At 40.0% G+C, this 17,920-nt stretch overlaps 1 protein-coding gene across 4 annotated transcripts in view; it reads left to right on the forward strand.

Annotated features, from left to right (window-relative positions):
* RASGRF2 (Ras protein specific guanine nucleotide releasing factor 2) overlaps positions 1-17,920 on the forward strand; it is a 240,714-nt gene that overhangs the window by 77,230 nt on the left and 145,564 nt on the right. For all 4 annotated transcript variants that reach the window (XM_023257887.2, XM_023257899.2, XM_023257908.2 and 1 more), the window contains exon 3: positions 15,517-15,664. In XM_023257887.2, the coding sequence (XP_023113655.1) occupies positions 15,517-15,664 (148 nt within the window). The remainder of the gene's footprint in view (positions 1-15,516; positions 15,665-17,920) is intronic.

Raw genomic sequence — 17,920 nt, forward strand, 5'->3', positions numbered from 1 at the left:
TTACGGTTTTTTTTAATCCCTCTTTTTAAAAGTCTGAGCTTTTGACTAACTGATGGCTATTTTAGCCTGAGACTAATTTTTTTTTGAGCTCCCTGCAGACACTACATAGAAACAGGGACTGCTCAGAGCCCTTTTCCTGGTCTCTGCTGTTTTACTGGGATGTCTTTTCAGAACTGGCTTGGGCATGCTGTCCTTGTGTGCCACAGATATCACATTCTTGCTGCTGGCTTGTTGTACCTCCGAGATGAATCTACTTGCTCCAGTTTGCCTTCAGGGGATCTTTGGGTCCTTTTCTGGGATGTTGAATTGCATGTTTTCTCCCTTAGATCTGGCCCAAGGAAAAATCTTTTTGGAAATTACATTCTCATTCTGAAGCTCTGATGTGGTCCAGAAAACTTGTTTTACGGTTTTTTTTTTTTTGAAGTTGGCCAATATTACTTTCTAGAACACTGGCACATTTAAAATATCATTCCATCACATATTATTGGCACCAGTTCATGGGAAGCTGCTAGCAAGACTCAGTCATGTTTTTGTCTGGATGAGCTGAGGCCAGAGCATTTTAACAGCAGTGAAGTCTATGTTTATTCCATAAGTGGTTTGCTAGTTGGGTATGGAATTTTGCACCTTACTAATAATCTGATTTTTGTTGTTGTTGTCTTCTTGGCCGTATCTGTCTATCGTGGTTGGTTTAGTCGTTGACATTAGGATGGTCAAAAACATTGACCCAGGTAATTGCGGGTCCTTAGGGCTCACTGACTGAAAAGACAACATCCACAGCACTGTGTCTCCACTTTTTATCCGCTGGAACATGGACCAAGCGAAGTCTCGGCAGGTAGAAGGTAGCTATGGTCTGGAAGAGGATCTAGGTGTGCAGAGATACCAAAGCTCTCCCCATGCTGGTCTAAGCATAAGACCTGAAGGACCTGGTATATGACAGTTAAGAAGAGAGAGCTAGAAAGTATTCCAGAGATGGGGTGGGGGATGACTTCAGAGGACTTTGTGACCACCTGGATGTGGGCAGTATTAGACCAGGATGATATCTAACACATCTCTCAGGGCCCTAGCATGGATAGTGTCACTTACTGGGAGAAGAAATGATGGATGAAAGCGGGTTTGTGGGGCCAAGATGGTGAGCACTGGTCAGGAGGGGCCTCTGAGGGGAATTGGAGGGTTTGATTGCCTGGAAGGGGCAGTGAGGAGCCGTGTGATTCTGAGGGGTCTCCTTGCCCTTGCTAGGGAAGATATGAGAAAATGAGTATCCGAAGCTACTGGAGAAGTAAGGTATGTCCTGAGGGGAAAGCTGGCTTTGGGTTTCTACCAAAGCTGGGGTTAGAGGAAGACTTTTGAAAAGTTGGAGAGGTGGAGAATATTGCGCCTGGTACAGTGAGCCACAGGATGTGCACAGCTTTTCCTTTATTCCTCCCTGCAAACGTATGGCTTATGCTTTCAGTGGTTGAGACTGTCCCACCGTACCTTTCCCCTGCTTTCTAATTTTTTAACTGAAACTCTGCTCAAACCCCCATCTTGACAGTCTTCCCTCCTCTTGGTGTGTGCATATGGCAGGTGGATCTTAGGCTTTTTTCAGTGGGGAGGGCATTTGCAAGGGAAGAGGAATTCAGTGTGTGCTTCCATTCTATAAAGCTCATGTCAGATTTAGTTTGGCAAGGGTTTGACAGAACCAGTTCCCTCATCCTGTCAGTCCTGAACTTGACGAGCATAGAGACTTAATCCTCCAGTTAAATCTTTCAGTTAAGTCTTATCCTTTTGTCCACTAAAGAAAGCTCTAATCCAGCCTCTTGGGTCTGTTTTTATCTGTAGTCCTTTTGATGACATGTGCCTCAGGCAGCCTGTTGTTTGTTCTCTCTCTTTCCCCCTCTATCAATCTGTTCCCCCTCCCCCACAACATACACCACACACACACACACACACACACACACACACACACACACCACACAGCATACACAACCACACACACATACACACACAAGCCATCATGGTAACTGCTCCAGACACCTAGTGCCTGTAACCTCATCCTTTTAATTGGATGGAGGCATAATTTAGAGTGAAGTGTATATTATAAAATCTATCCCCACACTAAAGGCCACTGTGTGTATCATATCATCCCCATAAAATCAGCTCTTTATATAATATATGTGCAGGGAGAAATCCTTCACAAATCAGAACAAAGCTAAAAACGCTTTGTGTATCACGGTCAACTGACAGGACTAGAAAATCAGAAATGGACAGTGATGTCATAGCCTAAAGCTATATTTTGTATTCTTCTTGTAATAATAAGACTATCACTACTATTGCTACTTTAAAGCTGAAGATACGGATTTTGTTCATTTGATATATATATATTTTTAATAAGAAGTTTTGTCAGGCCTTTGCCTCAAGATTGTACATGATGAAAGAGACGTCAGCACTTTCTTAGAACCTGCAAAGAAAGAGAGAAAAGGGATAATGTGTCTGCAAACTATGAAAGATTTCACTTGATGAGATGGTAGAAACTGTTTTCTACAGGGAAAAGTTGGGCTTGAATTTCTTTATTTTCAGCCTTTGGTTAATACTTTCACCTGCTGGTTCTCTTTCCTATTCTTCATAGTGTTTTTTCTTCAGTTTGTTTGCACGGCACCAGGAGCTTGCAGTAGAACAGGCGCTCTGTCTGTCTGCACATGAACCCCAGCCCGCCTGCAGGGGGCGCCCCCCCAACAGGCTCTTGGCTGCCCCAAGAACTAGTGCTGCTTCAAGGCAAATTTCTGCCTTGAGCCTCTTCCCTCTGATTCCCTTGCTCCATCCGTTATTCCCTTTCTTATACATTCCATCTGGCTTTTTTCCTGTATTCTTAGATTCTCTTTGAATCTCTCCCACCTTGAAACAAGAAATTAAAATCCCTCCCTTGGCCCCGCATCCTCCTCCAGCTGCCGTCTCTTGCTGCATAGACAGGCTTCCTGAAGAAATACTTGGGTTGTTCTCTTTCCTCACGCAGCTCCTGCTCCTTTTCCAGCCCTTTGTGATGGGTTTCTGTCCCCACCACACAGAAACTGTTGTTACCTGAGTCGACAGCGTCTTTCCAAAGCTTTTCTTTCCTTATATAACTTCAACTTTCCAGTAATATTTATTTTTTAATTACACAAACAGTACATAAATGCAACCTCTCTAAAAAAAAAAAAAGAAAGAAGGAAAGGAAAGGAAAGGAAAGCAAGAAAGAAAGCAAGAAAGCAAGCAAGCAAGCAAGCAAGCAAGAAAGAAAGAAAGAAAAAGAATGCAAACAATGAAAAGTAGAGAGAGTAAAAAGTTATTCCATTCATATGCTCCTCCTTCCCCTCCCCACATTCCCCAAGCTCACTTATTCCTCAAAGGTATTTACTGGTAACAGTCTCCTGCTTAGTGTTTTCATACATTTGCATATCTGTTAGATAAATAGATAAGATAGGTAATATTACATACTCTTTTACTGACTATTCATATTATTCTCAACCTTCCTTTCACACTAATTTGGAGGTTGTTTTTTATTTTATTTTATTAGTTTTTTAATGTTTATTTATTTTTGAGAGTGTGAGCAGGAGAGGGGCAGAGAGGGGGAGACAGAGGATCTGAAGTAGGCTCCGTACTGACAGCACAGAGCCCGATGCAAGTGCTGGAACTCATGAACAACGGCAAGATCATGACCTGAGCTGAAGTTGGGTGCTTAACAAATTGAACCACCCAGATGCCTTCTGAAGAGGTTTTTTTTTTTTTTTTAAACATCATTATGTAGAGACCTTGAAATTCTCTTTCCTTTTGCTTCTAGGACATTGCTCCTGATTCTTCTACTCCTTTAATCATTTCTTCTCCTCTTTCATTGTCCCCTGTGTTCTGTCCCTTTCTTTAATGTCACTGCTCTGTGCCCTTGTTCCTTTCTCTCCTCACCAGTCATCCACTGCCAAGGCTTCCCCCAGGTGGATGGAGTCACCCTTTCCCCATGCTTTCGTTAATGCTGGGTACCGTGCTAAGTGCTCCATGTTCTCTTCTCACTGAACAGTCACAACGGCCCATGAAATCGGTGGTTCTATCTCCATTGAGTCTGAGGTCTTAGAGGATGAAATAACATCCCAAAGATCACCAGTCTACTAAGTGGCAGAGCTGATCCTCAAATCTAGGTCAGGCTAACTCTGAAACCTACGTACTGAATTAGGAAGATGTATTGCCTCTAGTATGTGTAGGACCATCTTTCTATATTGACCTAACTGTATACCCCCTCCCCCTGGGTGCTAAACTCAAATTTTTTTCCACCTCCCCTTCTTCCTACCAGAGTATAGTCCCCTGTACACATGTACTCAGTCACTCAAGCCAGCAGGATGCCATCCTATACCCTCTGCCCTCACTGCTCATGTCCATTCAGCCAGATGTGGATTTGAATCCTAGAACATCTGGTCTCTATTCCTGTGCCGACAGTGGTTGCCTGGCTTACTGCTCAGCCACCTCGCCTGTCTCTCTTCTAAGTTTGCCTCCTAATCCATCCTCCACAGGGGACCAGAGTGCCTTTCTGAAAAGAACATACGTGCCTGGTGGAACTCCAGGTTTCATATTAGTAATTTTGGTTATTACATTCAATTGACTTCTTAGTATAGAAAGTTTTAAACAGAGAGACTCAGCTCTCATTCATCTGCATTACCCTCCCTGGGCCACTTTCTTCCCCTGTAGAAAGGACTGACCATTCCCTTCTTTGGGCCCCTACTGCAACCCTTTATTTCTTTTAAAGTACCTTCGAAATTACTGTATTGATTTGTTTATGTCTGTTGCTCTCTGTCAGTCTGAATTCCTTCAACACAAATCTGTTGCTCACCTCTTATCTCCTGCTTCTGGCACAGTGCAAATTGCTTTTCAGAAATGTGGGTACCAATTTAATCTCCCTCTGCTAAGACATGAAAAAGCTGGAATCATTTTTTTGAAAAATTTGTATTATATTAATGGGTAAAAAATGGTATCTTGGTGTAATGATAATTTCCTTGATTATTGGTGAAATTGACTATTTTTTGCCATTGTTAATATTTGTTTATGTTTCCTATATGAATTGGCATCTCATGTCCAATGCTTGTTTTTTCTCTTGGTGTTTTTCTTATCAGTTTGTTTATGAGCTTTTTGTATGAAAAAAATATCTGTTTGTATTTGTTCTAAATTCCCTTGCACGATTTTTTTTTTGCCCTGTACTTATTTTTTGACAGAGTTTTGAATTATGACACAGTGCAAATATTGCTTTTGGTGGGGAGGTTGTTCCATTGCTTTAAAAAAATACTTGAAAAACTGAAATATAATTCATATGCCATAAAACCTACCATTTTAAAGCATACAACTTAATGGATTTTAGTATATTCACAAGGCTGTGTAACCATCACCACTCTCTGATTCTGGAACATTTTCAACACCCCTCAAAACCCCAATATCTGTTAGTATTCACTCCCTATTTCCTGCTTTCCCTAGCCCTAGCTAACTACTGATCTACTTTCTGTATCTGTGGATTTGCCCATTGTGGACATTTTGTATAAATGGAATCATACAAGCCTTTTGTGTTTGGCTTCTTTTACTTATAATGTTATCAGAGTTCATCCGTGTTGTAATAGCATAATGAATCCTCTGCTCTTTCTGTGGTGGAATACTATTCCATTGTATGAGTGTACCACATTTTGTTTACCCATTCATTGGTTGATGAACATTTGGATTGTTTTTGCTTTTTGCTATTATACAATGCTGCTGTGAATATTTGTGTACACATTTTTGTGGACATGTTTTGAATTCTCTTGGGTGTACATAGGAGTTGAGTTATTTTTTATTATTTTTTTTAAATTTTTTTAACGTTTATTTATTTTTGAGACAGAGAATGAACGGGGGAGGGTCAGTGAGAGGGAGACACAGAATCTGAAACAGGCTCCAGGCTCTGAGCTGTCAGCACAGAGCCCGACGCGGGGCTCGAACTCACGGACCGCGAGATCATGACCTGAGCCAAAGTCGGCCGCTTAACCGACTGAGCCACCCAGGCGCCCCAGGAGTTGAGTTATTAAGTCATATGTTAACTCTATGTTTAACTTTCTGAGGAACCAACAAACTGTTTTCCATAGTGGCCGCACCATTTTATATTTCCACTAGCTAGCAATTTATGAGAGTTCTAATTTCTCCACATCCTCACCAACACTTGTTTCCATTGCTATTTTATTTGGAGTCCTTGTAGTGGAAATTGAATATGAGAATTTATAAACTCCTTTAATCCATTTGGGTTTATTGAATATAGTTAGATATATGCTCTTGCTAAAGAATTTTTTGTGATCATAAAGAGAATTCTACCAATACTATTCTGCACATTTATTTGTAAAGAAATAAAAGCATCAGTGTTAAGAAAGAGTCATCAATACAATTTTCTTCAGTTTTATAATAGAGCACTATAAAATATATTTTTTTTAGAAATAAATGTTCCTTAAAATTTCTCTGCCCCAAAATGATGATTTTACCACTATTGACTTTCTGTTATATTTCCTTATAGCAATATTTTGCTTGTTTTTTTATATTAGATTGTGTTTTGGAAAGGATTATTGACAACTTTCCATATGCCCCATAGTTAGTCAAATGTTTAAATAATGAACTACTAACTGTGAACTGAAAGAAGGAGCAATATTTAGAACAGGGAGTTTTAGTCTTTAAATTTTATTCCTCTTTTTAACCTCTTCTAATGGAGATGCTTGTGTTTCCATTCATTGTAAAGGAGGCAAGCTGAGGAGAAAAGAGCCTATCTATCAGTAGAGAGAGAGAAGATTGTTGGGGGTGATACAGGGTTAGAAACTTACCCTAATGTGACAGCTAACAAATACTGATTAACCAGTGGAGTAGAACCATTGATGTAAGAGAATTTGAAAGCCAGAAAAAGTGGATAATAGCAATGCTGAAGTGCCCGTGAGTAAATCTGTGGAGGCACAGTCTTGTGTAGATAAGCCTGCTGCTGTCAGTGCACAAATACTGTCTAGATGGGAACTGTACTGCCGTCATCCAGGACTGGTTTTTCCCAATTCCCAAAGACATCATGCTCCCCCTGATATGAAAAATGCTGATTCGAAAGAGTTTTCTCAGTAAAATTGATCATAATCCTGGAGCTGGTGCAAGTTTTTCTTCAGTCACCTATGAGTTTTTAGTTTGGGTTTTATTACAGTTCTCATTATACATATCTCATTAGCATATCTATCTATCTATCTATCTATCTATCTATCTCATTAGCAAATAAGTCTTCAATCAAAGTAAGTAGGATGAGGGTCTGGCTCATCTAACCATTTCTTGTGAAGCTAATATAATTTTTACTCTTCTATAAAAATAATTAAGGCCTATGCTGTTATGCTGTACTTCTCTGGACTCTTTAGGATTCTATTGGAATGCTTCCTTTTCTCCCATATGGAATAGTGGTGTTTTGGTTTTGATTATACATATTACACATGAATATTTTACTCTCCTATATATACCTCAGACTTGCCATCTGTTAGTACTGGACACATGAATTTGGCTTTCATCATGTTGATTTATATGGCTTAATTTTATTATTTCACTTGGCAGCGAAGAGACTATTTTCTCCCCTGGTGGAAGTTAAACTAAACAACACACACACGAAATTAAAAACAATCACAAATAATAAATAGATCAGGCAGAAATTCTTAAACTTGAGCAACTGGAAAATTTAATCAGATAGAAGATACATTGGAGATACAGTAAAATAGAAATACCACTGCTCTGAAAATTCCTACATCAAAGGAAGCATTTCCAGTTGATTTGCACAATCCACTTACTAGTGGCATATATAAGGAAAGCCCTGTGGTATAAAGTGAAGTAGACACACCAGTAAGAGTAGTGAACTAGAGAGAACCAATTAAATAAATTGAATGACTTGAGAATTATGAAAAATGAAAATTATTATGTGAAGAAAAATACAACGTGCAGAGTAAATTATCTTAGGTAACTATTTTTCATTTAGCAATGACCTTTATGTGAATGCCTGTTTTGTGCCAGGCCCCATGTCAGGTGCTGAGCTAATCTTTAATATCTGTGCCTAGATTATTGTGGAGCCTCCAACTGGTCTTCCTTTTTCTGTCCTCGCACTCCACCCCCCACCTCTGTCTTTTCCCATTACTGCAGCCAGTGTGATCCTGTTCGAATGTCAGATCTTGCCATGCCTCCAATCAAAGCTCTGAATCTCATTCATGTTGAAAACCTGAGACTTTATGTGGGTCCACAGGGCTTTGCATGGTTTAGAATCCTGTTCCCTCGTCTGCCTCTCATCTTACTCCCCTCCAGTAAACCAGCCACTCTCCTCAGGCTCCTCAGCTCCTCAGGCAGCCCAGGCCTGTTCCCACTACGGAGCTTTCACACGTGATATTCCCTCTAACGGGAATGCTTTTCCAACCAGCTAGCCACATGGCTCACAGCTTCAGGTCATGACTCCAATAACATCTTCTCAGGGAGACCCTGTCTCACAGCCTGGTTAACATTATAACCCCCGTCTCCCCCACTTCCTATCCTACTCCCCTGGCCCTGCTTTTTCATTTAAGTACTAATCATCACGTAACATACTATATATTTTAAAAATTTATTTTATTGTCTCTTGCTCCCTACTACAATGTAAATTCCATGAGGGCACAGATTTTTTTTTCTTCCTATTTTGTTTACTCCTGTCTCCAATGCTTTGAACAGTTTTGGGGTATATAACAACATTCAGTACATACTGAAGAGTGAATTTGGAGTCACAGGAACACATAAAGAAACTACTACATGTTACAGAAGCCCACCTCACAGAGTAAATAACTGCCATTAGGATTTACGTATTTTCTTTTTGCCACTTAATATTGTAGAGATGTTGCAAAATACAGAAAAGCACAAAAGTAATTAAAAATCACCTGCCATTGCTCTAACACATGTGCATGTACAAATTATATTTACTTTAATCTTCTGGGTTTTTTTGTTAATTTATTAGTGGGTCTTGAGTACGTTCCATTATGTTAACCATTTTTTAAAATATGACTTTAAATGGCTTGTATCATTCCATTGTTTCATCACTTTCATATTATATGCATCTATATTTAGATTCGGTTTTATTATATTTGTTTTAATGAATGAAAATCTTGTTTTTTTATACATCTTTGTGCAAGTCACTGTTTATTTTCCTTGGGTTAGATTATTATACTTGAAACGACTATGACAAAGGATGACATTTTAAGCTGTCTTGATACTTGTTGTGTTGTTGTCTCCTAGACTGTCTCGCTCTGGTACAGAGTACCCCTTTTGTCTTATCTTTGCCGGTACGGAATATTATCATTCCTGAAGCTCTTGACCAATTTTTTTTTAATTTGAGAGAGAGAGCATGCCAGTGGGGGAGAGGGACAGAGGAAGAGAGAGAGAGAGAGACAGAGAGAGAGAGAGAGAGAGAGAGAGAGAGAGAGAGAGAGAATCTCGAGCAGGCTCCATAGTCAGTGCAGAGCCCAACATGGGGCTCAGTCCCATGACCCTGGGATCATGACCTGAGCCGAAATCAGGAGTCGATGCTCAACTGACTGAGCCACCCAGGTGTCCCAAACTCTTGACCAAATTTGATAAACAATTTTTACTCTTTAAGTACGTCCTTTTCTCTCTCACTATTAATTATTCACATATTATATTCCATGATGTCCTTAACTTCTTGATTTAATGACTTTGGGCCCTACTATTGGTTCCCCACTATAAAGATGAAGAATTTAACACCCTTGCAAAACCATTTACCTACTCTCCCTTTGTCCCCTCAGTTTTTGCTACTTACATATTCTTGACTTTTAAATTGGTTGTTTATGTCTTAAAATAATATAATTAACTCTCTTTATCAACTTTGAGAAGCGTGTAATGAGTCTCTGCTATGAAAGGTAAGTAAATTAAGACATTTAATGTGTCTTTCTTTATTGTTCTCTTCTTTCCACAAACTGAGGTTTTATTACTTTATTATTTACTCTCTATTTATAAACTTTTAAACATTTACCTTCTGTTCCTAAATTTAATTAAGCCTCTGTTGATTCTCAAAATAAAAAACCAATGAGAGAAAACAAAATAAAAAACCATGGTTTTATAAATATTTTCCAAAGTATTAAGACTGGTGTTTGATACCACGGAGAACGAAATATAATCATGCACTTGAATCCTTGCTTTTTGAAGGAGAATATTTTAATTTCTTTCTAGCATTTTTTTTTTATTACTTCTGCGGGCTTGTATTCTTGCATTCCATGTTAACTCTTGTCTTTGTATTCTGTTTTGTTTGGTTGGAAAGCCTCCTCATAATTTTTCTCCGCTAGTAAATGTGATCGTTAGTAAACGGCTTCTGTCTTGAACTGGCACTTGCCTGGGTGTGGGAATTTGGGTTCAGACTTTTTCTTCAGTTCTCTACTGTGATCTAGTGTCCCAGGTTACTGATGACAAGCATGTCATTTTGATTCTTGCTTTCTTTAGATAAATTGTGATTTCTCTTTGGAGGCTTTTATAATTGTTCCCTATCCTTAGAGCTCTGATATTTTACCAGGATATATCAGGGTATGAAATTTTTTCATTTATCCTGTCTGGCATTTAGATTATGCTTTCTCTTTGAACTGTGCTGTGTTCAGTTCAGGGAAGTTTTCTTCCATTTCTTGCTTATTTCTTCCCCATCACAATCTCTGTTTTTTCCCATTCTGGAACTCCCATAAGGTAGATATTAGATCTCTTGGATCTATACTCATTTTTGCTCAGGTTTTCTTCCCTATTTCCAATCTCTTTGTGTTTTTCTTTTTGTTGTTCTTGTTCAGTGTTCTTTATGTCTCCAGCCACCTAGCTTAGTTTTCAATCGTGTCTGCTTTATCATTTAGCGCATTCATTGACCTGTGAAATTTTAATAATCATTTTTTGTTTCCAAGAACTCTTCTTGTTACCTAGTTCCTTCTTTTCCATAGCAGCCCCTTGTTACCTTATGACTCTAAGATCCTTCCATATCTCTTGAAGGTAATATATCTCTGTTGTTTGGATTATCCTGTTTGTTTATTATATTTTCTGTTTGTTCATTTGGGGCTGTATTTATTTATGTATTGTTGCTTAACAACTTACCCCACAGTGCTTAAAACAGCAAACATTTTATTGTCCTCCCACAGTGTTTGTGGGTCAGGAATTAACTGGGCGTCTCTGCCTGAAGGTCTCTCATAAGGCAACAATTTGGAGGTCTTATCTGAAGGCTCAAAGAGGAAGGATCCACATCCAAGTTTGCTCACATGTTCGTTAGCAAGATTCACTTCCTTATCAGTTGTTGCATTGAAGCCTCAGGTCCTGTCCTCATCAGCTATTGGCCAGAGGCCTCTCTCAGTGTCTGTCTGTGTGGACCTCTCCATACAGCAGCTCTTAACATGGTGTAGGCTTCCTCAGAACAAACCAGGAGGACAATAAGAGAAGGCAAGCAAGAGGGAAGCCAGAGTCTCCTTGTAAACTGATCTTGGAAGTGCCGTTCTATCACTTTTGCCATATTCTAATCCTTCGAAGTGAGTCACCCCGGTCCATCTCACACTGAAGAGAAAGGGGTTACATAGGGTATGAATACCAGAAAGAAGGAATCACTAAGGGCTGTCTTAGGTACTACTGCCAATTGCAGAGGCCTTTCTTTTGGGGGTTGGTTTTTCCAAGTCTCAAGTGATCTTTCCTTCTAAATGAAGGACCTTGTGGGTTATTATAGGTAGCTGGCCTGTGTTTACATCTGTGTCACTTATACAGACTTCCTTTTCAGGTATGTGGGCAGGCACTGGGGAGGCTGGCTAGAATTCCCCCTTGTGTAATTCCAATACCCTTCAGTGTGTACAGGTGGAACCTGCGATTTGCTATTAGCCATTAGTAAATGACAAACATGCCGAGTGGTCACCCCCTTGATTAGGTTACATTATGTGGCAAAGGAAAAGGGATTTTGCAGACGTAATTATGATCCTAAAAATCTGTTGCTTTGAGTTAATTAAATGGGATTTTCCTGGGTGGGCCTGACTTAATCAGTTGGAAGCCCTCAAGGAGAGACTGGGGTCAGAGATCTCTGGGGTCAGAGATGCTCTCCAAGCTGCATGAGTTGTATACCTTCAGGAAAATGAATTTCCCAACAATCTGAATAAACGTGGAAGTGGGTTCTTCCCTAGTCAAGCCTCCAGGTGAGAATGTACCTCGACTGACACCTCAGTGTTAGGCGTGTCAGTCTCTGAGCTGAGGACCCAGCTAAACTGAGCCTGGACCCCTGATGCACAGATACTGTGAGATAAGAAACATGTATTGTTTTGAACCAGGGAGCTTGTGGTAATTTATTCACAATAGAAAAAGAATACATGTATTTCACTCCTGGTCCCTCTTAGTGCTGACCCTTTTCTGGTTCTCTGTCCACAGTGGATGTCTGGTGTAAAGTCAAGCTTTGTTCTCTCTGAGTCTAGCATCCTCATTTGGAGCTTTCTTTAGGACGTGGTCCTTTTCCTACAGAGAGCAGATCCTGGGCTGTGACTTGAGGGCATGTCACTACTGCCAGTTGTGCCTTTTATTTCGTTACTTTGGGAGTTGGGAAGAGGAGGAGTCTAACTTGCAGATGTTGTGAAGGCACTTGTTTAATGAAAGACTCTAATGATCACCCCTTACTCCATTTCTTTGAATGTTTTGATTCCAACTTTGGAGCTCTGGCCACCTTGGTGGGAAGCGTGCTTATGCGAGGTGTCTCCTTGTGTGGTTTCCTCTGCTCTCAATTTCCCACCACTCGGACTCTACTTGGTTTTCCTCTTCATGGAATTTCTTAAAACTTCTGGTCTGTTGATGGCGTATTTTCCTGTTTTATAATGCTGTTATGGTTTCATTCTTTAAACAGAAAATAATTTTCCTAGCACTTCAGTGAGGCCTTGGAAGTGAAGGGAGACAGATGTGGGTAATGAGTCTGCATGAATTCATCCACACAATCTGGACTGGACTTTTTATAAGAGAAAAAAAAATACTGTGTTGCTACCTAATACCAATTTGATATATTAGTAATAAATTTGTAATAAATATATTAGTAATAAATTAGTAAAAAATGATGAAAAGGGCATAATTTTTATTATAATAGCTACTTTTCTCATGTTCTATTACTGTTTTCTCCTTTTAAAGTTCCTAAAAGCGTATCTCTCTGAAGACTCTGCTCTTTTTTTTCTTCTTCTTTTTTTAACCTCCTCCCACTCACACAGCCTTTCTTTCTACTCTCTTAGGGTGATTTCTTAGAACAAGTGACTTTAAAATATTGCTGACACTATGTTTTTTTTCTAACACTAATAGCACACATGATGTAAGTGCTGAGGATGTTGAGATCATTGAACTAAAATTGTGATTTTAGAATTGTCTTAAGACTCTTTTAGTTCTAAGTAACACAAACCTATTTCAACGTTTTTTTTTTGTTTTGTTTTTTTTATTTTTGGGACAGAGAGAGACAGAGCATGAATGGGGGAGGGGCAGAGAGAGAGGGAGACACAGAATCGGAAACAGGCTCCAGGCTCCGAGCCATCAGCCCAGAGCCCGACGCGGGGCTCGAACTCACGGACCGCGAGATCGTGACCTGGCTGAAGTCGGACGCCCAACCGACTGCGCCACCCAGGTGCCCCACACAAACCTATTTCAAAGTAGTTGAGGTTGCGGAGAACTTATTAGACAGAAATTTTAATATCTCACTGAACCCAAGAGTAAAAATTATATTCAATTAACATGAGCGTCAGGAACCAGAAACTAGCAAGTTGACAGGAACACAGATAGTCGTTACCTTTCTGTCTCTCTTATCTCTGTTTTCTTGAACATCTTATTTTCTTTCTCAGCAGACTCACTTTGTTTGGCATGATATGGACAAATACGGCTACCTGACAATGGTAACCAGAGTTTCCAAGTTTATATCATATCAGTTCAAGCAAACAGATAAGAGATACAGTACCAGACTCCAAGGAGAAAGACTCTAGTTGGTTTAGCTTGGGCCAGTTACCTCTTTTTAGACCAGTGTAATGTAGTCATGAGGGCAGATTTTGTGGTAAAAACATGGCTGCTATGACCCAAGTTCTCAACGAAGAGGTAAGAGGTAAGTGAATAGAAGATTGGGCAGTATCTCAGGACATGTCTGCTGCAACATTCTTGTTTATATTCATTGTGATATTCCTTATTAGAGAAACAGTTTAGCTTGTGGTTAAGAACATGGTCTTAGGGTCGGGGCACCTAGGTGGCTCAGTTGGTTAAGCGTCCGACTTCACACAGGTCATGATCTCACAGTTCGTGAGTTCGAGCCCTGCATCAGGCTCCATGCTGACAGCTTGGAGCCTGGAACCTGCTTCAAATTGTGTGACTCCCTCTCTCTTTGTCCTTCACCCACTCACACTGTCCCTCTCTCTTTCTCTCTCTCTCTCTCTCTCTCTCTCTCTCTCTCTCTCTCTCCAAAATAAATAAACATTAAAAAATGAAACAAAACATGGGCTTAGGGTCAAACATATGTTGATTTGATCCCACCTTGCCACTTACTAGCTGTGTGACCTCTGTGAAGATTAAAATCTTTTTGTGTACAATTGGGATGATAAAGCCTATCTCCTGGGGTTGCTGGGGCGATAAAATGAGAATATATATGGGACATCTGAGGCACTCAATAAATAGTAATTATTAATTATTACAATTATCAGATCATTTGGGAAAGATTACATGAATGGAGAACATACCTTTTACCACCTCAAATAGTGCAACAAGATCTAGAGGCAAAATTCCAGGTGCTACAGAATTGCATAGTCAGTAAAAATCTAAGAGGGAGTTTTGGCTTCCCACACACTTGGCCAAAGAAATGGAAACAGGTGAGGCTGATGGTGTTAGGGCCCAAGAATCTACACTTATTTTTAGAATGAAATTTTGCTCCTGTTGATTTGTGAAAGAAATGTTAATGGTCTCACGATCCTAAAGAGAGCTGAGCAGGGCTGGTAGTCACCGGTATAGTCATCATAGTCCATTCCAGCCAGTGCCTGTTCTGATGGTTGCTTCATTCATTCTACTTGGGGGCAGGCCTGTTCTGATTGTCTAGACACTTAGCTAATGAAATATTTTTGAGTATCGTCCCTGGGAACCAAGTGTGTACCATCAGTTCAAGACTTCAGTTTTTTTAAAGGAGAAGCATCTTTTTCTTTATGAAATGATAGATTTCCTTTGCACTTTTCTGACTTACATGGCAAAATTGCTAATGGCAGCTATCATTAAATGACCTCTTAGTGAAGGATATGTAAAATGGCAATGATCCAAATTCTGTAGAGTTAAATGAACCCTTAGCTTAGTAAGGGATATGTAAAATGATTCAAATTGTATATTGTTAAATGATACCAAATGCAAGCCCAAAGTTAATATTTGCATAAAGCAGAGTTAGCCATCAAACTACATTTATGGTTTCTTTCTAAAATATACTGTATGCTGTTCTATATGAAACTGCCGTAGAACAGTATCTCATTGACTGTGTAATTTTCTCTTAAGTTATGCAGACATTTTGATTGAGAGAGAAGTGTTAATGCAGAAGTACATTCATCTAGTTCAGATCGTGGAGACGGAAAAAATTGCAGCTAACCAACTCCGGCATCAACTTGAAGATCAAGATACAGAAATTGAAAGACTTAAATCAGAGGTACTTCCCAGTTACTAGATTCCTCCTCATTGTTATGCATTTATTGCCATCTCCTCAAAATTACATAAGGCCTATCAGGGCAAAATTTTCATCCCAAACTTGGTTCCTTCGCCATCAGCGAGTACATGTCAGACCACTAATCTGTGTTAGAATAAATCTAGTCTATGTTAGAATTAGTTAAATACGCTACATTAAAATACCACAGTAATATGCTGCTTTTTAATTATTTTGTGCTCCTGATGTCCTTCATTTGATCAGATATTCAGAAGTTGATTATAAAATGTAACTGTTTTTAGATTGACTATAATAGTAATGATAATTGTGAATCTGTCATAGATTAAACTCCCAAACAATAACTAAGGAAGGACCAGAAATGAAGTCAGGAAGACTTTACTGCTTCTCTATTCTGAGGAGTTCAACTTTCTTCCCCCTAGAATTTTGAAAAACACATTGGAGTTGAAGTATAAGGCATTTCCTCAAGTTGGAATTCCTGTCTCCCTCCATCTCCACCCCCACCCTCTGAGGGTGAACTTCAGAGGCCCTGCACCCCCCAATTGTGAGATTGTCCCAAGTGAGAACAGAGCATGGTCATTGTATCTCCAGCCTCAGTGGTGGTCCTGGATCCACCCATGCTCACAAGTGCCTCTGTCCACATATAGAAACCCGAGTGTACCCGAGTGTTATTTACTACTCGTGGGAAGCGGTAGATAACTGAAGACCTGAAGAGGAATGTGGAAAACAAGATTTCCCCCCTCTTTCTGACTAGAGGTGCATTAGCATTTTCTTAGCTTCAAAGAGCAGATAGGACAGATGAAACCTACTACTAATTGTATCCCATTGACAGAACAATTCAGGATCCTCAGGCCTGAGTTACAAGAAATTTGTAAGTTCTAAGAGCCTCAGCCCTGAGTTACAAGGAAAGTAACTTTCTTGTTACTTTCACAGTCACTGGACAATGATTTCCTCTTTGTTTCCTTATACCTTCCTCCAAGACGCACTGAATCCTGTGAGAGGTTTTCACCTCCTTCTGCCTGTGTACATCACCTCCAGTTTCCAGAGCATGAGTATAAGCTTGATTCCACCTGGGATCTGATTGCTTCTCTGGTGATGAGTTGCAGACCATGTTCACCGTATCATTAGTGTTGTTAACTTCCCGATTCAACCCTGAAATCTCATATAGTGAAAACAACAACAGAAAACTTAGCAAACCTGCATTTTAAAAGACTATATCAGGCACTGTAATTTAAGACAAAATTATTGTGTTCTCTCTTTGCCACAGTAAGCCAGAGCAGATGCTTGTCTGCTAAGTGGCATTTACTCCACAAGAGAAACTCAGCACCAAGCAATGTTCCCCAATATTTATTTGGGCATGCTTATCTGTCTTCACTATGTTCTATTTTAGTCTGAATATAGATTTTGCAGCCCCAAACTGTCAGTAGCAGGTACATCTTGAGTGGTCGCTTCGCAGGAGCCATAATTTATTTTCTACTCCTTTTATTTTCCTACTTCTCTGCCAGAAAATGGCAGAAGTGTGTATTTGTTACTGGTGACAAAATGTAAAGACAGGTCAGAAGAAGCAATTATGATTCTTAACTTTTCAAATGCTTGCTGGTAAGGTTGCATAGGTTCTTACCTTTCTAAGAGCCTGCAATTGAGCAGTAGGCTAGTGATTTTTGTTGCTAAGTGTATTTGGGCAGCCATTTGGTTTTGAATTGCCCCACAGGTCACATAACTGAGTTGGAGCTATAAGGAGGTCCTGGATCATTTCACTCCTTTTTACCTTTTCACCTTTCTTGGTTGTCTTGGGTCAACCCCAGGGCTCTGAAGTTCCGTTTGCAGTTACCATTTTCCCAAGGAATCCTGTGAGCCTGCTGTACTCTGTGTACCTGTGTGGAAGGCTGCAGGCTGATTATGGGAAGCAAGAGCTCTGGGCTGAATGTCATTGCATTTGGGGACCCCAGGGCATTACAGGCAGCTGCCATTGGGCAAGATTGGCAAGCAGTATGTCACTCAGCTCCCCCGAAGGCCTTGGCCTAGTCATCACTGGCAGTCAGGGCCAAATTTGGGGCTAACGTTTCTCCTAACACAGATCCCAGTTCACACTTTCCACAGTTGCTTCTTATAAGCACCTTTGTTGGCAACATAACTGAACAGACTTGGTGTGAAGTTCATTCTTTCCTTGACTCAGAACCAGTGGAAGGAAGGATGCATAAAAAGTAAAAGTTTCCTGAGGACCTCCTAAGCTACCTTGTAGGC

This window comes from Felis catus, chromosome A1 (genome assembly GCF_018350175.1).
Source record: "Felis catus isolate Fca126 chromosome A1, F.catus_Fca126_mat1.0, whole genome shotgun sequence".
NCBI lineage: Eukaryota > Metazoa > Chordata > Mammalia > Carnivora > Felidae > Felis > Felis catus.